We start from the raw sequence: 20,636 nt of genomic DNA on the forward strand, positions 1-20,636 counted from the left end.
GATGATAGACTTACTCCTTAATCGAAATGTGAGCACCTTCCTTCTTTTTGGTTTTGTTTGAAACCCTGTAAGGAAACATAAGGGGATTTAAAAGAATAGCACACACATTTATGCTTTGTTCATATAAGACATTTTACTAATTCTACTTAATATCATCAGAAAATAAGTTTATAGCCTTCAAATGTGCTTTAAAAGGGATCCCAGAGTAAACAATTATTAGGCTGTAATTAAGAAGTTTTCTTCTTTCACGAAGTCCAGTGATGTTCCTGAGCCAACTTATACCTTAATTCTGTCAAGTAAAATATCACTGTGTTACACTCATTTATTAAAATAAAACCATTAGAGACCATTATGTACTAAAGAACATTTTAGAAGTTAAAAAAAGCAGGATCAGTACTCAAATATTTGTTTTTCCCGGTCAGACCTAACCCAGATGTCCTATTCCTCTCTCCTAGCTTCCATGTGCCCTACTTTCCCTACATATTTATTAGCTTTCCACTTTACTATTAATCTATACTTTAGAGGCCATAAGATGTATTAAAAGTGATTTGTTCTTGATAAGGACCAAAGTAATAGCCTATTTTATGTTATTCCAAGAACACTAATCTTAAGTCATTTGCATTCTGCTTGGATTTCTAGAGACGGACCCAAATCCTATCTGGCTGCTCTAATAGGAACAGGCTGCTAACAGAAACGTTGTCTGGCATGTGATTCTGTGAAACAATGGTTAAGAAATGCTGGCTGAGGGATGCCTGGGTGGCTCATTTGGCTGAGTGTTTGCCTCTTAATTTCAGCTTAGGTCATGTTCTCAGGGTCATGAGAGCAAGCCCTACATTGGGCTCTGTGCTCAGTGGGAAGCCTGCTTAAGATTCTCTCTCTCTCTCTTGCTCTGCCCCTTCCCCCACCAATAAATAAATAAATCTTAAAAAAAAAGAAAATGCTAGCTGAGAGTTGCGCCTCACAATCCCAGGGCAGCAGCTCTTTCTGCCCATGGGTCCTGTCCCCATGCTTTAATAAAACCACCTTCTGGGGCGCCTGGGTGGCTCAGTCGTTAAGCGTCTGCCTTCAGCTCAGGTCATGATCCCAGGGTCCTGGGATTGAGCCCCACGTCGGGCTCCCTGCTCGGCGGGAAGCCTGCTTCTCCCTCTCCCACTCCCCCTGCTTGTGTTCCCTCTCTTGCTGTGTCTCTCTCTGTCAAATAAATAAATAAAATCTTTAAAAAAAAAAATAAATAAATAAAACCACCTTTTTGCACCTTAAAAAAAAAAAAAGCTACCTGTAGGCAGTGGTAGCTAATACATATTTAAGCTGTTAGAAAACTTAACAATGAGTACTGGCTTCTTTTTTTTTTTTTTCTTTAAGATTTTATTTATTTGACAGAGACACAGATAGCGAGAGCAAGAACACAAGCAGCGGGAGTGGGAGAAGGAGAAGCAGGTTTCCCCCCGAGGAGGGAGCCTGATTTGGGACTCGATCCCAGGACCCTGGGATCATGACCTGAGCCGAAGGCAGACGCCCAACGACTGAGCCACCCAGGCGCCCAGTACTGGCTTCTTTTTAATGGGAACAATTTCAAAGAGACAAAAATGCAAGATCTAGGAAACTGCGATTTCTTTACACTTCTGAATGTAAATGTATGTTTACATTTTAATATATGCAGATATATAAATAATAACCCTTAAAATAAAGATTTTCTTAGGAACAAGTTAGTCATAGATTGGTCCTGAATTTGTGGCAAATATTCTGGATAAGGCTGCATTCCTAAGAACTGCTTTTTGATTCATGAAAGAAACTGAAACATCAGCAATTTAATGTCAGTGTCCAGTGAAAATCTGCTAGGTTTTAATAACATAGTACAATCAAGTACTTGAAATAGGAGTACTTATAAATACAATTTAACCAAGTCTAATTTTCATCCATGCCATCCTTCAAATTAAATATATTCAAAATGTTGGGGTGACTGGTTGGTTAAGCATCTGACTCTTGATTTCGGCTCAGGTCATGATCTCATGGTGGTGACATCGAGCCCTGCATCGGTTTTATTCCAACCATAAAAGTTCAAAAAAGGACAAAACTAATCTATGATGTTAGAAGTCAGGAAGACGGTTACCCTTGGGAAAGGGATTGTAGTGACTAGAAGAAGATATAAGAAGGCTTTAGGGTTATGATAATCTTCTTCTTCTTCTTTTTTTTAAATACAGCTCTTTGTTTTCTTTTTAAAAGATTTTTATTTGTCCAAGAGAGAGAGCACGCGCTCACAAGCAGGGGGGAGCTGCAGGCAGAGGGAGAAGCAGGCTTCCTACTGAGCAAGAAGCCCAGTGTGGGACTTGATCCATGGGATGATGACCTGAGCTGAAGGCAGATGCTTAACCAACTGAGCCACCCAGGCGTCCCAATGATGTTTTCAATCAAGCTGTTCACTTCTAATATATGCACTTTTCTGCATATGTATTTCAACAAAAAGTTTACCACAATGACCAAATAAAACCATGAACCTATGCATAATATGAACCTGAAAATAAGTCAAAATATGGTACATTTGGGTAAAAGAGCTCTCTTTTGTTCTAAAAAACTGAAAACTAAACATGCGTTACATCAAGAGTTTACTTATATGTTATACATATATTTTTAGATTTATTTATTTTAGAAAGAGCATGTGAGCGTGGGGGGGGGGGGGGGGAGAGAGAATCCCAAGCAGACTTTGCACTGAGCCTGAGGCAGGGCTTGAGACCACCATCTTGAGACCACACCTGGAGCTGAAACCAAGAGTGACATCCAGCCAACTGTGCCACCCAGGTGCCCCTACGTAGTATTTTTCAAAATATTTCATGATAAAAAATATATGCAGAGAAATGTGAAGTGCAGAAAATGGGAGCTTAGCAAGTTAAGTGCTTGGTCTCAAATTAAAAACTGTTAATTTGTTACTTTCCATTATCTTTTTGGTAATTAAAAGGGGAACTTCATCATACAATACAAATATACCAAGGTTATACAACAGCTCAAGATTAGCTTTTAAATAATAGTATTACTGGGAGCATGTACAGGTAATACATTTAAAAAATTACTCCTTCAAGTCATTTTTATTCTTCTTCTTATATATATATTAGTTAACCAGAAATTCAAGTACCTACAATATCACATCATAATCTCAGCATGGCATAACAGCTTCCTTTTAAAAAATTTAAAAATTGCGGCAACTTGAGACACAGGTTATGCTTCCATCACAGCAAGTTTATTGCTGTGGTGACAATGAGACCTGTAACATTTTCCACTAAGCTCACAGAGTAGAGTGGAAGTAACAAGACTCTTCAATATTAGAAAAAATTAAGGAATAAAAATTTTAGATCATTTGCTAAAATAGCTATCAGTGTACTTCCTACAATTTGACTTCTAAGGTCCTAAGGTCAAGAAATTGGATCCCAAAGGTTACAGGTGGGGAATTTGTGAAGTATGTCCATATTCAAGGGAAGATCAAAGAAGCCCAACTGAAAGAACTCTGGACTGACACAACTGTGGATTGAACAAAAGTTCTTTCTAAAAGGGCTATTTTGAAGATTATGTTTCTGACTTTGGAGGAACTGCAGTGATTGGCAGTGGAAGGAAATCACATGTAAAATTCTTTAAATAAAAATTTATTGACTTTAAAATTAAAAAATTAAAATTTTCTTGATAAATCACAATACTACATGCCTGCAACAGACTGATGTATAAAATGACAAGTATGGAGCTTCAGTCTCTAAGGTTCAGCTTGGCATTTATCACCTAAGACCTTCCTCTATGCACAAAATAAACCTAACACTTTTTGTCTTCCTTTCTTTTAGGTATTATTCTTTATCTCCTACAATGCATTTTATTTCAGATTGAAAGAGAAAGACTCATGTTGGAAAATAATTTAGAAAGTGTGTCATTAAATTAGAAAATGTATTATCAACATAATCTAATAATATCTAATCTAATATTTTCATAATATTCTAATATTTTCATAATATTAGATATTATTTTAGATAATATTTCAATATTTAGATAATATTTAGATAATATTTTAAAAGCACTACAATTACACTTAGCAGGGACAATACAAGAGTAATGTAAGCCTTAAACAAACAATTGTGTATTTTTAAACTTTAAGGTAGTTTTCACCCCTTAGGATATACCAAACATAACATGCCACTTTTTAGTTACAAACAAAACAAAGTCACATAATGACAAAGTGATTGTCAGGAAAGATGCTGAGTGATCACTTACCATATAGTAACCAGTATGATAGCCACTCATGTACCAAGAGATTAACATACTTCCCAAAGCATCAGCATCATCAAAAGAATCTGGACATATGGGAGGTGGTGGGGGAATTATCTGGAAATGGAGAAAGATATGCTTTAAAGTCAATAAACAAAATTTGAAGTCTGGACATCCATTTCACATAGAGAATGCCGGATATTAGTTGTATCTTCCCCTACATTTCATGCCATTTCCTATTTAAAACTTTTTAAAAAACCTGACGTTTTGAGAAAGCCAACCAGTAACAACAACAGAAGACCAACAAAATAAAAACGAGTAAGAATCAAAAGACAATAGATCATGTAAAATGTCAGGTATTTTGTTTTGAGTTTTGGAACTATTATTCTGTTCTATTATGAATCTATAGGTAAAAGACTAAGTATATTATACTTTTTTAAAATTTTTTTAAAATTTTATTTGACAGAGAGAGACACAGCGAGAGGGAACACAAGCAGGGGGAGTGGGAGAGGGAGAAGCAGGCTTCCCGCGGAGCAGGGAGTCGGATGTGGGGCTCGATCCCAGACCCTGGGATCATGATCTGAGCTGAAGGCAGATCCTTAACGACTGAGCCACCTAGGCACCCTAGTATACTTTTTTTTTTTTAAAAAGATTTTATTTATTCAGAAAGACACACAGAGAGAGAGAGCAAGTGAGCATGTGTGTGCGACTGGGGGTAGAGGCAGAGGGAGAGGGAGAGAGAGAATCTCAAGCAGACTCTGCGCTGACCATGGAGCCTGACATGGGGTTCAATCCCACGACCCTGAGATCATGACCTAAGCCAAAATCAAGAGTCGGATGCCCAACCAACTGAGCCACCCAGGAACCACAAGTATATATACTTCTATGGTTTTCCTCAAAAAATACCCAGACAGCATTTTAAGTAAAGGTCTTGGGTAGAACGACTGCGCTGCCCCCACTGGAACACATATAATTTGCTACAAAGTGTCTTGTATCTATCCTGCTGTTGATATCCAGAAGTCTACCATTAGTAATCCACACAGTCTATGTGAAATTAACATCCAAGCATATCTGAAAGAGCAAAACATTAAGCCTTATTTATGGTGCAATTAAATCCTTTCAAATAAGAGATACCTCCCCAGAGAATGAGATACAATTTCTGACAGGAAGGAAGCAGGCAATATCGGGCTCACAGTCAGGAGCAAGAAGACTGAGTCTGGGTAGAAGGACATTAAGAACAAAAACCTAAGGTTTAGTTCAAATTTTTACACATTAGAATCTGACCATAGGGATGGTCTAAAATGACATTTCCCAATCACCTATGTGCTGCTAAATCCCTAAGTATGTATGAAAGCAAGGTTTAATCTGAATTCTTTTGCACTTACTGGTGGTCCAGAAGGAAATGGAGGCAGCCAGCATGATAAGAAGTGTGGTGGTGGTGGAGGTGGTGGTGGGCCACTGAATTTTAGACCAGGCTGTAAAGAACATTCCAAAGGAAGATTAATTTACCAATTTACACATGAAAGGAGGAAAAAGATTCAATGCCATAAGAGTAAAAATAATCACCCAGAATAATATATTATACATATCAAAAAAGATGAAATAGACTTTCATATACCAAATGTGAGGACTCATAAATCTAGATATTCCTCATTTCCTTTCTATATAAACATTCAGAAAGTAAAATCAAAGTAAGAAAGACTCCTAATTACCAAATAAATCAGAGATAGTGTATTTAGCAAGATATTTCAATCATAAAAGACTATCTCCCCACAATTGTGCTAATTAAATTGTATAATCTTTATGGACGTCCTCTGAGTTACATATAATACACTGTAGGACACATACTGTAAAAATTAGTACACCTCTCATTTAATAAGAAAAACCAGCCCCCTGAGACCAATGAAGTATGATATATAAACTAAGGTCTGATCTTTCTAGAAACTGTAATATAAACCTAATAAGAAATCTGTCACAGAAAATCTCCAGAAAAAAGTCATGATTTTTAATTTTATTTATTATTATTACTGCCTGAATACTATAACCTCCAGTGAAGAAACCACTACTTTATACAAAACCACCAGATGGGACACACCTACTTGGGTTCCAGAACACAATTAATTTATTTTTATTTATTTATTTATTTATTAAAAGATTTTATTTATTTGACAGAAGCACAGCGAGAGAGGGAACACAAGCAGGTGTGTCAAATAAATAAAAATCTTTAAAAATAAAAAATAAATTAAAAAAATAAAATAAAAATCTTTTTCCCCCAAGGATTTAATTAATTAATTTATATGAGAGAGAGAGAATGAGCCCGGGGCAGGGGCGGGGCGGAGGGGGGGGGCAGAGGCAGAGGGAGAAGTAGACTTCCTGCTGAGCAGGGAACCTGACACGGGGCTCGATCCCAGGACCCTGAGATCATGACCTGGGCTGAAAGCAGACACTTAATCAACTGAGTCACCCAGGTGTCCCAATAAAAATCTTTTCTGTTTATTTGTTACTTACAGCCAAAAGAACCATAAAGGAAAACAATATTTGCATTTTATTCTATGGAACAATCTGGGAGCACCTTAGGATTTAATCTGTATTAGATGTAAATACTGTGTTTTCCTCCAATTTTTACATACTTACCCAAGTGATGTGGAGAACTAGAGCATAATACCCTGCTGATGGTAAAACACCAAATACTTTCTAACTTAACTTCACTAAATTATTAGACTAATATGCAATCCTCCATAAATAGTTGGGAAAGTCTTTCAGTATAAAATACTCTGCATTGCATTACTACCTTATTTCCTTTACAAAGAATTTTCAAGTGTAGATTTACAGTATCTACAGAAAACTACAAGTTTCACAGAAAAGCTAAAACTCACTTAATGGAGGGGTGGAAAGTTCTTAACTATTTCCTGGGAAACCTTTTCTGGGTAGAAATTTACCTTTCCTGGTCCCAGTCCTGATCCTGGCATGGGGGGTGGTGGAGGGAGAAAAGAGTTCCATGGAGCAGCTTTTGACTTAATGTTATGTGGTTTATTTCCGGGAGACCTAGAGGAGTTCTCACTTTCATCTGTTGAAATTTGACTTTCATTTTCATTCTTTAAAAAGAAAAAATAGATGAGTTTTTGTTATAAAGGTATTTTTTTAAACATTTATTTATTTGTCAGAGAGTGAGTGAGCGTGAGAGAGTGCACAAGTGGGGTGGGGGGAGGGGGAGGGGGGGCAGACAGAGGGAGAAGCAAGCTCCCTGCTGAGCCGAAGGCAGACATTTAACCAAATAAGCCACCCAGGCGTCCCTAAAGGTATCATTAAAAAAGAATTAGTGCGTCAGTAGATCAAACTAACAACTAGTTATAGTGTTTAGTTTCTCATCCCCTATTGGCTTCCTAGAATTCACCCCCCCGCTCCCCCCCTCCCTCCGCCGCCGGTATCCTTACCTCCTGAACATTCTGTTCTACATTATTAGCTACTTCAGAGGCTGGGGAAAGTAGATCAGACATATTTTGCTCCTCCCTATTTCCATATCCAGTATAAACCACAATGCAGGATTCTCTCTTAAAATCAATTGACGCAATGGTAGCTGGGTAAACGCAGCCGTCTTCTGACCAAATGGCAGAACATTTGTCACCAACTTTCCACTATAAAAGAAACCAAAGATACTCGCATATTTCTTTTAAAGAGGATGAACTGCAGTCTTATTTAGGTAGGGTATGGTAGATTGTGGAAGGGATAGTCTCCAGTTACCTCATCTGGAATGCAGAATGATATAGTCAAAAAGGTTTGGGGCCAAAAACATATAAATATGAATTTCCAATATAAATATAATTTTATTTATATAATCAAGCCACTTATTTGCCATATAAAATCTGCCATTTATATAATTGTGGACAAGTATCTTAATCTCTTTAAGTCTCATTTTCCTTATCTGTTAAGTAATTATAATAAAATCTACCTCATATATTTGTTATGAAGAATAGAAAGGGGGGGAAAGTGTGTAAAGTGTCCTGCACTCTGGCCTAGCACACAGGGAGAGCTTATCAAATGTTAGCTCTCTTCCCCCTTGGTAATGATAAAACTAAAGGAACTGATAAGACACCAAAATATTTAGCTTTCGGGTCTACTGTTTTAAATAGGAGAAATGATTCCACCCAGAATATCTGATTCCTGGGTATTAGTTTAAGGGACCACAGAATCTGTGGTCCAAAGGTGGGGGGAAATAAAATCATAGCCATCTCTCAACTTAAGCAGAATACTGCCATTTCAGATTAAGGCTCTGAGATACTCCTCCCAAATAGCACTGGGTTCCTCAACCCCACCCCTCACATAAAGTAAACACAATCTTCAATGGATCATTCCCACCTAATTCATTATGCTTTTATTAACATGTATTTTCCTAAACTAGAGAAACTTTAATAGCTATTTTAGAAATTCTGTGATTACCTGTCAATGGAAAACACTATACTAATCATTTAAGTTAAAAATATTTTACACTATTATTAAAAACAGCAACAAGAAATTCTTTGAAGTTCAATCTCAATGTTTTAAAATAACCTGCTTCAGGGGTGTTGTAGCATTCTTTTTTTGGCTTTTCTTCTTAGCAGGTTTTCTTTTAGGTGTGCCTTTTGGTTTATCTGAAGCTTCAGAAATGTCACCATTCTTTAGAGCATGCTATGAAAACAAGAACAGAAATGTACATGTTGCAGGGTAAGACATCAAAGAAATGTAACAAAAGAACTCCGTCACTACAAGCTGGTCTCAAGGCCCCATCAACTCAGAAAGCCTCTACTTCCTCTTTCCACCATCCCACACACTACAGAAACTACTCTGGAAGGCATCATCTATCTGATTATCAGCTCTAAGGACCGTTTTATTTATTCTATTTATTTTTAAAAGATTTTATTTATTTATTTTTCAGAGAAAGAGAAAGAGAGGGAGAGAGCACACAAGCAGTGGAAGTGGCAGAGGGAGAAGCAGGCTCCCCGCTGAGCAGGGAGCCCGATGCAGGGCTCAATCCCAGGACCCTGGGCTCATGACCTGCGCCGAAGGCAGATGCTTAGCCGTCTGAGCCACCCACGCACCCCTAAATCTTTTTTTTTAAAGGCTTCCTAATCTTTATTTTTTTTATTATGTTACGTTAGTCACCATACAGTACATCATTAGGTTTTAATGTAATGTTCATGATTCATTGTTTGCATATAACACCCAGTGCTCCATGCAATTCGTGCCCTCCTTAATACCCAACACTGGGCTACCCCATCCCCTAACCCCCTCCCCTCTAAAACTCTCAGTTTGTTTCCCGGAGTCCATAGTCTCTCATGGTTCGTCTCCCCCACTGATTTCCACCCCCTTCGTTTTTCCCTTCCTTCTCCTAATGTCCTCCATGCTATTCCTTATGTTCCACAAATAAGTGAAACCATACGGTAATTGACTTTGTCTTTTTGAGTTATTTCACCTAGCATAATCTCCTCCAGTTCTGTCCATGTTGATGCAAAAGTTGGGTATTCATCCTTTCTGATGGCTGAGTAATATTCCATTGTATATATGGACAAAATAAATCTTTAAAAATAAATAAATAAAAGTAAACTATCTTTTCCTCTACTCAGACTACTTCCCTCTGCAATATCATCAATTCCATACAATGCTGAGCTCCACTTTAATCTGCACTTTACAGAGCCCCGCAAAAGTATGCTTCTACTCTAAGGGTATACTGAAAAGCATTACTGACAAATTTGAATTCAGCTTCAAGGACGACATACAGGTTTGATCTTTACCTCATGCTACAGGAGTGACTAAGGGAAAGAAGTGGACTTTGTACCTGGTGCTCTCTATGAGTATATGTTCTTACTATTGATGGCCCATGCATGGTGCTCAAAAAAACTAAATACTTCACATGGTAGGGAAAGTGATAATGCTGGACAACTGTGTAAATGTCTTGTTTGGGCCACAAAAACACACTACAGCCCCTAAAAGAATAGTATATTCCTACCAACAGGAACACTTGACTTGATAACCAAATCGCAGGATTTGGATTAGATTAATTTAATATAAGCACAGCACTTAGAACGGTGCCTAAAATGTTGTAAACACTCTACAAGTACTAATTATAGCACTACTGATATTTATCATTATTATTTCAATGAAGGCTTGTTAAATGAAAATTATAATTCAGGCTGCCCTTCCACTAATCTGAATTAGAGGACTTTTATAGTTTGATACAAGGCAAACACATTAAAAGTAATTAGTGTTTAAAATTCTACTTCAGTTGTCTTTGCTAAAGGGATGAAATACAGAGAGCCTACCAACTTTTTAAAGGAAGATTATCAGATTATCAGCTAAGTTAACTAACCAGTGATATCTACTGGTCTTCAAAATTAGAACTGAGCAGTATGTACATTAACACTTTATGTTATCAGTTAATTTTTTTCCCAAATGATTAACATGAGGAAATATGGAAAAGAGTAAGTAAACATTTCATACCTTAAATGAAGCCACAGCTTTATCATAAGCTTTTATTAATGCTGTATCATCCCAAATGTCAGAATCATCACTCTGGGAAGCATAAAGAACAAAAACAACGTTTAAATGGATTTCATCAAAATGTATATTAGATAGTATCAACAGCCATCTTACTTCAGACATAATGAAAATACACTAAAACAGGTATTTAAAATCCTAAATAAAACTACAGAAAGCCTACCTACTTACAGAATATGTGACATTACCCTCAAAGCCTGACCTATATAAATGCTCTAAGAGGACGCTGAAAAGTGAATACTCCACAATTTAATGAGTAAGTGAGTATGTTCAAGGGTAACCCATGTTTGAATCTTTTCTAAGAGCCGATAAAGGGTTTAGCTTCGCAGTGTGGGAAAGTATCTGGCCATTAGCTTGAGTTTATACAGACAATGGTAATGCTAGTCTGACCACAGAATCTGTGGTCCAAAAAATATTCTTTTCCCCTTGACTTACGCTATGTCTAGATCACTCAAGGAATTCTCAGAATGTTTAAGGTTATAAATTATTAATAGTGACTAATCAATTTTCATTTTATTTTTTTATTTTTAATTTTTTAAAAGATTTTATTTATTTATTTGACAGAGAGAGAGACAGCCAGAGAGGGAACACAAGCAGGGGGAGTGGGAGAGGGAGAAGCAGGCTTCCCGCTGAGCAGGGAGCCTGACTATGGGCTCGATCCCAAGACCCTGGGATCATGCCCTGAGCCGAAGGCAGACACTTAATGACTGAGCCACTCAGGTGCCCCCATTTATTTATTTTTAAAGATTTTTATTTATTTATTTGACAGAGTGGGACAGGGAGGGAGACAGAACACAAACAGAGGAGTGACAGGCAGAGAGAGAGGGAGAAGGAGGCTCCCCACTGAGCAGGAAGCCGGTTGCAGGACGACTGAGCCACCCACGCGCCCTTGGAAAGGACGTTCTTAAGAGTAAAACACATAGCAACTCAAAATCCTCACATGCCAATGGTTACTGTCAGATCAGGGAAACAGGACATTTCAAAATGAAAAGACAGCTCAGATTTTATACAAAGCTATTAAAACAAAAAATATTGTAGCTGATAAAACTTCCCAAATAACAATCACAAAAAGAGGGAAACACAACACCCAAATGAAATTAAACATTCTTAACCTAACGTCCATAAACCACCTTGAATCAAATATTTAAAAAATTTAGATGGCAAAACGGCAAACGAAAGGCCAGGATTTGAATCAGGAGTTAAAAATCAAGAAAGAAATGGAAGAAAAAGTAATGTTGGCTACGAAGTACCCAGAGAAGAATACATCTGACTGAAAACTTAAGTGGTACCAAGGAAAAGCCATTAAAAAAAAATAAGAAAAATAAGAAGTGAAATGATAAATATGGATGACTAGCAAAGAATATTTAACATATGTATAAATGTGGTCCCTGAAGAATTAAGGCTAAAAAACCCAAAAACAAACAAAAACTCTAAAAAAACCTCGTAGAGCCTGTAAACAAAAAGACAAAGTCACTTACAAAATAAAGAAAATCAATTAATATTAGACTTTCCCATAGAAATTTATGGGAAAAAGTATGAGCCAAGGATCTTGGGATATACCCTACCTGTCCTTTGAGTACCAAGACTAACTTTACAATGTGCAAGAACACTATACTCACTAGTCTTTGCAGAGGAATCTACTGAAAATAAGCTTCATCCAACTAAGATATGAACAGGGAAATCTTGGGTTAAAAAACAAAACAAAACCAGAGGCGCCTGGGTGGTTCAGTCATTAAGCGGTCTGCCTTCGGCTCGGGTCGTGATCCCAGGGTTCTGGGATCAAGCCCCACATCGGGCTCCCTGCTCCGCGGGAAGCCTGCTTCTCCCTCTCCCATTCCCCCTGCTTGTGTTCTCTCTCTTGCTATCTCTCTGTCAGATAAATAAATAAAGTCTTAAAAAAAAAAACAACAACCCCAAGCTGTTAGCATCAAATATATGTAACTGCAGTTCTAAGAGAAAAGTAAAGTACATGTGACCCTTGAACAACAGGAGGTAGAGGGATCAGGGGTGCCAACTCCTCCCTACCCCATCCCCTACCCACCCCAGTCAAAAATCTGTGTATAACTTTTTTTTTTTAAAGTAGGCTCCATACCTAACATGGGGCTTGAAGTCACGACCTAAAATAAAGAGTCACATGCTCTACTGACTGAGCCAACCAAGCATCCCTATATATAACTTGACTCGCCAAAACCTTAACCACTAATAGCCTACTGTTGACCAGAAAGAAGGCTTACAGGTAACACGAACAGCCCATTAACACATTTGATAAAAGTATTATATACTATATTCTTACGTTGAAATAAACTAAAGAAAATATTAAAATCCTAAGGAAAATACATTTATAGTACCATACTGTATTTATGGCAAAAAATTCACATATAGGTGGACCTGCACAGCTCAAACCAGTGTTGTTCAAGGGTCAATATCTATTAAATTGACAAGCTGATTCTAAAACTCAAATGGAAATACAAAGGACCTAGAACAGCCAAAACAATTTTTTTTCTTTTTAAAAGATTTTATTTATTTATTTGAGAGAGAGAGCACGAGGGAGAGCAGGGGGGAGGGGCAAAGGAAGAGGGAGAAGCAGTCTCTCCACTGAACAGGGAGCCCGTGCTCTATCTCAGAACCCTGGGATCATGACCTGAGCCAATGGCAGACGCATAACCCACTGAGCCACCCAGGTGCCCCTAGCCAAAACAATTTTGAAAAAGCAAAGCAAAGCTGGAGGATTTACATTATCTGACTTTAAGATGTACTGTGAAGCTACAGTAATCAAAAAGTGTGATATTAGCATCAAGATAGATAGACTAATGTAATAAAACTGAGTCATAAATAATCCCATACACGAATGATTTGAAACAAAGGTACACATGCAGTTTAGTAGAGAAAGCATAGTAGCGTCAACAAATGTTGCTGAAACAATTGGAAACTCTTATGCAGAGAAAAGAATGTGCATCCCTATCTTGAGCCATACTCAAAAATTAATTCCTAATGGATCAGAGAAATGTAAAACATAAAACTGTATAAGACTGAAGAGGCAAATGCAAATCAAAACCCCATTGAGATTTCAACTCACAACTGTCAAAGTGGCTAAAATCAAAAACACAAGAAACAAGTGTGGGTGAGGATGTGCAGAAAAAGGAATCCTCATGCACTGTTGGTGACAATGCAAACTGGACCAGCCACCATGGAAAAGAGTATGGAGATTACTCAAATTAATAATAGAACCCCTCCCCCCGCAAAAAGAACTACCCTATGATCCAGTAACCACACTGAATATTTACCCAAAGAATAAAAAAACACTAACTTGAAAGGATATATGCACCCCTATGTTTATTTTAAAAGTCATTTTATTTCATCATAGGTGTATTCTTTAATCCCCATCTCCCCACCTACCTCCCCTCTCAAAATCATCAGTTTGTTCTCCATAGTTAAGAGCCTTTCTTGGAGGGCGCCTGGGTGGCTCAGTTGGTTAAGCGACTGCCTTTGGCTCAGGTCATGATCCTGGAGTCCCAGGATCGAGTCCCACATTGGGCTCCCTGCTCAGCAGGGGTTTGCGTCTCCCTCTGCCCTCTTCCCTCTCATGCTGTCTCTCATTCTCTCTCTAATAAATAAATAAAATCTTAAAAAAAAAAAAGAGCCTTTCTTGGTTTATCTCTTTTTTCCTTTGTTTTTTCTTTCTTTCTTTCTTTTTTTTAAAGTAGGCTCCAGGCCTAACATGGAGCCCAATGCAGGGCTTGAACTCATGACCCTGAGATAGGGACCTGAGCTGAGATCAAGAGTCAGACGCTTTACCAACTGAGCCACCCAGGCGCCCGTTTGTTTTGTTTCTTAAATTCCACAGAAGAGTCAAATCATATGGTATTTGTTTTTCTCTGACCTATTTCACTTAGCATTATAACTCTCTAGCTCTATGCATGTTGTTGCAAATGGCAAGACTTCATTCTTTTCTATGACTAAGTAATATTCCATTGTCTATACATGGACACATCTTCTTTATCCATTCATGTATCAATGGACACTTGGGTGGCTTCCAATTTCCCTAGTGTAAATAATGCTGCTATAAATACAGGGGTGCAGGTATCCCTTTGCCTTAAGAGTTTTTGTCTTTTTTTGGGTAAATACCCCATAGTGCAATTCCTACATCTTAACATAGTTGTATTTTTAATTTTTTGAGGAACCTCCATACTGTTTTCCACAGCGGCTGCACCAATTTGCATTCCCACCAACAGTGCAAGAAGGTTCCTTCTTCTGCACATCCTCACGCACTTTTTTTTTTAGCCATTATGACAGGTGAGGTGATATCTCATTGTATTTTTTTTTTTTTTAAGTAAACTCTATGCCCAATGTGGGGGGTCAAACTCATGATTCCAAAATCCAGAGTTACATACTCTACCCACAGTGCCAGCCAGGCACCCATTATGGTTTTGATTTGCATTTCCGTTGTGATGAGTGATGAGGTGCCTCGTTTCATATGTGTGTTGGCATCTGTCTTCTTTGAAGATGTCTGTTCGTGTCTTCTGCCCATTCTTTTCTTAATTTTTAGTTAATTTTTTTAAAGTAAGCTCTACATCCACCAACATGGGACTTGAACTCGCAATAATGAGATCAGGAGTCATATGCTCTACTGACTAAGACAGCCAGGCGCCCCTCCTCTGCCCATTTTTAAATTGGATTGTTTTTTGGGTATTGAGTTCTATCAGTTCTTCACATATTTTGGATACTAACCCTTTATTGGATATGTCATTTGCAAATACCTTCTCCCATTCATTGGTTGCCTTTTAGTTTTGATGATTGTTTCCTTTGCTGTACAGAAACTTTTTATTTTGATGTAGTTCCAACAACTTTTGCTTTTATTTCCCTTGTCTCAGGAGACCTAATTAGAAAAATGTTGCCATGACCAATGTCAGAGAGAGAACTGCCTGTGCTCTCTTCAAGGATTTGTATGGTTTCAGGTCTCACATTAGGTGTCTAATCCATTTTGAGTTTATTTTTGTGTATGGTGAAAGAACGTGGTCCAGTTTTTCCACACCATTTGTAGAAGAGATTGTTTTCTTCCCATTGTACATTCATTCCTCCTTGCTGAAAGATTAACTGACCACACAATTGTGGGCTTGTTTTTGGGTTTTCTGTTCTATTCCATTGAGCTATGTATGTATTTTTATGCCAGTACCATACTGTTTTAATTACTACCACTCTGGGGGTGCCTGGGTGGCTCAGTCGTTAAGCGTCTGTCTTCGGCTCAGGTCATGATCCCAGGGTCCTGGGATCGAGCCCCGCATCAGGCTCCCTGCTCCGCGGGAAGCCTGTTTCTCCCTCTCCCATTCCCCCTGCTTGTGTTCCCTCTCTCGCTGTGTCTCTGTCAAATAAATAAATAAAAAATCTTTAAAAAAAAAAATTACTACCACTCTGTTATATAACTTGAAATCTGGAATTATGATACCTTCAGTTTCATTTTTCTTTTTCAAGATTGCTTTGGCTATTCGAGGTCTTTTGTAGTACCATACAAATTTTAGGATTGTTTGTGCTCGTTCTGTGGAAAATGCTGTTAGCATTTTGACAGGGATTGCATTAAATCTGTAGATTGCTTTGAGTAGTATAGACATTTTAACAATATTTGTTCTTCCAACCCATGAGCATGGAATGAATGTCTTTCCCTTTCTTTGCATTGTCTTGAATTCCTTTCATCGGTGTTTCACCTCTTTTTACAGCAGCATTATTTAGCCAAATTATGGAAGCAGCCCAAATGTCCACTGACAGATGAATGGATAAAGAAGATATGGTATATATACACAATGGAATATTACTCAGCCATAAAAATGAAGTCTTATCATTTGCAACAACACAGACAGACCTAGTGTATAATGCTAAGTGAAGTAAGTCATCAGAGAAAGACATAGCATATGATCTCACTCATATGTGGAATTTAAGAAACAAAACAAAGGAACACAGGGCGTCTGGCTGGCTCAGTTGGTGGAGGATGCAACTCTTCATCTCAGGGTAGTGAGTTCAAGCCCCATGTTGGGCATGGAGCCTACTTAAAAAACAAAACAACAAAAAAACACAAACGAAGGAAAAAAAAGAGAGACAAACCAAGAAACAGACTCTTAACTACTGAGAACAAACTGATGGTTACCAAAGGAGAGGGGGTTGGGGAGATGGGTGATATAGGTGAAGGGGATTAAGAGTAAACTTACCATGATGAGCCCTAAGTAATGGAGAGAAGTACTGAACCACTTTATTGTACACCTGAAACTAATATAACACTGCATGTTAAGTATACTGGAATTAAAATTAAAAACTAAAAAAAAAAAAAGAATCCTACTCTCCAACTATCACCTTCCAGCCTCTGAACTTATTCCTTCTAGTAGCTGGAAGATGGCAATTATTCCACTTCCTTGGGACAAAACACTGATCCTCCAACTTTTTAAACTCTTACTCTAAGAGTCTTCACTCCATTTCTTAGCCAGCTTAAATTCCATGGTCAATTATCAAGACAATTCAATTGTATCTCTCCCTCTCCCTTCCTTACATTCTCTTGGTAAAACTACAGCCCCCCACCCCCATTTCAAAAAAGATTTTATTTATTTGAGATAGAGTGAGAGAGAAAGAGAGTGAAAGAACACAAGTGGGGGGAGGGGCAGAAGGAGAGGGAGAAGCAGGCTCTCCACTGAGCAGAGAGCCTGATGAGGGTCTTGATCCCAGGACCCTGGGATCATGACCTGAGCCACAGGCAGATGCTAAACTGACTGGACTACCCAGGCGCTCCAAAGTACAGCCCTTTTAATTTCAACTCCTTTTTTTTTTTTTAAGATTTTATTTATTTATTTGACGGAGAACGAGAGAGCACAAGCAGGGGGAGTGGCAGAGGGAGAGGGAGAGGGAGAAGCAGGCTCCCCGTTGAGCAGGGAGCCCGATGCAGGGCTCAATCCCAGGATGCTGGGATCATGACCTGAGCCGAAGGCAGACCCTTAATGACTGAGCCACCCAGACGCCCCTAATTTCAACTATTAATTCACTCTGTGCCTGCCCTCACACAGTTGAACTGAACTTTGCTGGAGAAAAATACAATTATGTTGCCTAGTCTCCTTTATGCTCATGACCACAAATCTCAAGTAGACCTTTAATGTTGCCTAGCAACACTTCCACTACATTTCCCTAGTCCAACAGTCATCCAATCTCCCTAGTTTCTACTCTCTCTGCTCAAAGCTCCAACATCTGTCCCCCCTCACCCCTAGCTGATGACTTTACTTCTTTTACTAAGAACAGCCACAATCAAAAGAGAGCTTTCACAAATCTGTCCAACCACAAAGGTCTGTATGCACAAAATTATCACCATATGAACTGTCAATTTTTTTTTTTTTTTGGTGAAACAGAGCTTTCTGCCTTTATTACCAAGCATCCCCCGTACCCGCTTCCATGCTCTCCCTGATGAGTTCTGAGACCCTGCTCTTGCAGCTGCTTTGAGTTTCATCACACTGAATATATTCCGTCACTCTTCCATCTTGCTTCTACTGTAAACCCTTTGATGGTAGGACAACGTGGCTTTGTGTGTCCCTCGCCTACTGGAGTGCCTGCCACATGAAGTCAGCTCATTAAAATTAAATAACTAACTAAATGAATGAATAAAGATCCAAAAGGATATTTCTGGAATTTTCTAGGTAGGATCTAAGTAAAATCTCCTCCCCAATTTTTTTTATTATGTTATGTTAATCACCATATACTACATCATTAGTTTTTGATGTAGTGTTCCATGATTCATTGTTTGCGTATAACGCCCAGTACTCCATGAAATACGTGCCCTCCTTAATACACACCACCAGGCTAACCCGTCCCCCCACCCCCTCCCTGAACTGTCAATGTTTCTAACAAAGGCCAAATCCATCCTCTCTTAGCTACTCTAGAACAGTGCTTCAACATTTGTCTTCTTTCTCGTGTCACCAAGTTTTCCATCCTTACTGGATCTTTCCCACCAGCCCACAAAATGCTGAAATAGGTTTCTCTCATCTTACAAACAAAAAACGAAACTGAGAATTCTATTTCAGTTCCCCCTCCATCTATTGCCCAATTTCTCTACCTTCTATTTACAACTTTTATAAATTTTCCTTTGATTTTCTTCTCTCCTGATCTAAACTCATTCCAATCAGATTTTACCCAAGGTTGATCTTCCCCCTTACAAACCTTCTCCACTTGCAGTCTTCCTTAACACACCTCAGTAAAAAGCAATTTCATCTTTTCAATGATTCAGGGCAATCTTGGAATTATCTTTGACTTTCCTCTCTCAAATCTCCATTATCGAATCCATGTGCAAAACCCACTGCCTCATGATTCAAATTACACTTGGAATCCAAGTACTTTGCTTTCCATTGCTAACACCTTGGTCTAAAACTGGATCATTTCAACAGAATCCTAACTGGTTTGCCTGCTTCACCCCGGTCTGCCCCCCGCACACCCCCCCAATCAGAGAGAACGGACAAACCAAGGTACGATCGAGGTGAGGTAGGGAATTCTCTCTCAGCTATCAGGGAATCCAAGCCGCAAGAGGAAGGAGCTTGTGGCTAAGGCTCCCAAATGGGTGAAGATGTAGAAACCTGGAATACAGCCCCGCAATCAGCGAACCCGCCAGGTCCCGCCCGGCCGCGGGGGCTGGGAGGGGGGCGCTGGGAGCCTGCTCGGGACACTCGTCGGGAGGCGGTGCCGTCCAAGACCTCACCTGGCCGGTGCCACGCCGGAACAACACCGAGTCCTCCTGCTCCGGGACGCCGCCACCTCCTCCCATCGCCATGGCGAGCCTGCTGCCGGGTGCACGGCGTGGGCTGCGTCTCTCTGAAAGTGACGACTTCCGCCGCTCGGGACCTCTGGGAGCGGAAGAGTACGGCGTCCTGGAGAGCGGCCGCGAGGCCTGGAGGACTCCGCGTGCCCTCTAGGAGCGGTCGAGATCTCCTTGATTGGTCGCCTTGCGGTTTCTTTTCGGCCTTCTTTCAGTTCTTTGATTTCACTGTTTCGTAGATTCGTTGAGTGATTCGACCAGGGTATTTTTGTTTTAAGCAAATTGCCATAGAAAATGCTGTCCATTGCAGATAATTTAGGAAATATGGGTAAGAAATACAAGTAAGTCTAGAGGTAACCAATAATATAGCTACCATTTTAAAAAGTGCTTTACAAAGTTTTATGTTAATTTTCACAACCCGATAAGTGCGGGACTTTTATAACCATTTTAAAGATAAGGAAATTTACTTTGGCACATGTGTACCATATACTACCACTCAGCAACAAAAAGGAATGAGGGGCACCTGGCTGGCTCAGTAGGTAGAGCATGTAACTCTTGATCTCGGGGTTTGTGAGTTATAGTCCCACATTAGGTGGTAGAGATTACTTCAAAAAATTTAAAAAGTAACGAGCTATTGATAGCCACACACTGCCCCCCCCCCCCCCCCCCCAACAACAACAAAAAAGGAAACAGGCACAGAGCATTTATACAGCTGCTTGGATTCCAGGTAGTAGAGTTCATGCCTTTAGCCACTTCTCAATCTTAACATTTAGGTTAATATCCATTTTCCCAAATCTTCTCTAGTACATTTTGAAACTTAAAAAAGGAATCAAAATAAACCAATGGGACTGCATCAAACTTTCATTCTTTGCAGAATGAAGGAAACCAACAAAAGGAAAAGACAACCTACTGAGTGGGTGAATACATTCTCACGTATGATTTAACTGATAAGGGGTTAACATCCAAAATCCATAAAGAACTCGTAAAACTCTAAAAACAAAACAAAAAAACCCCAAACCCCAAAATCCAGCAATCCCCTTAAAAAATGTGCAGAGGCCCTGCATAGGCATTTTTCCAAAGAACACATACAGATGTC

The 20,636-nt window shown here is 39.0% G+C and overlaps 1 protein-coding gene and 1 pseudogene across 2 annotated transcripts in view; one reads left to right on the forward strand and one right to left on the reverse strand.

Moving 5' to 3' along the window:
* The window catches only part of SMN1 (survival of motor neuron 1, telomeric), a 34,147-nt gene extending 14,240 nt beyond the window's left edge, over nt 1-19,907 (reverse strand). Inside the window, exons 1-8 of one of the 2 annotated variants that reach the window (XM_035014604.1) lie at nt 19,484-19,907; nt 10,714-10,785; nt 8,788-8,904; nt 7,674-7,874; nt 7,179-7,334; nt 5,625-5,714; nt 4,246-4,356; nt 15-65 (exon numbers count right to left, since the gene is read on the reverse strand). In XM_035014604.1, the coding sequence (XP_034870495.1) occupies nt 18-65; nt 4,246-4,356; nt 5,625-5,714; nt 7,179-7,334; nt 7,674-7,874; nt 8,788-8,904; nt 10,714-10,785; nt 19,484-19,555 (867 nt within the window). In that variant the 5' untranslated portion in view covers nt 19,556-19,907 and the 3' untranslated portion in view covers nt 15-17. The remainder of the gene's footprint in view (nt 1-14; nt 66-4,245; nt 4,357-5,624; nt 5,715-7,178; nt 7,335-7,673; nt 7,875-8,787; nt 8,905-10,713; nt 10,786-19,483) is intronic. The other variant, XM_035014603.1, reaches the window with a different exon arrangement.
* On the forward strand, nt 3,164-3,267 carry LOC118017230 (annotated as a pseudogene).
* Nucleotides 19,908-20,636: the final 729 nt, after the last annotated feature.

Source organism: Mirounga leonina, unplaced genomic scaffold, assembly GCF_011800145.1.
Source record: "Mirounga leonina isolate KUSES-001 unplaced genomic scaffold, KU_Mleo_1.0 Mir_168, whole genome shotgun sequence".
Lineage (NCBI taxonomy): Eukaryota > Metazoa > Chordata > Mammalia > Carnivora > Phocidae > Mirounga > Mirounga leonina.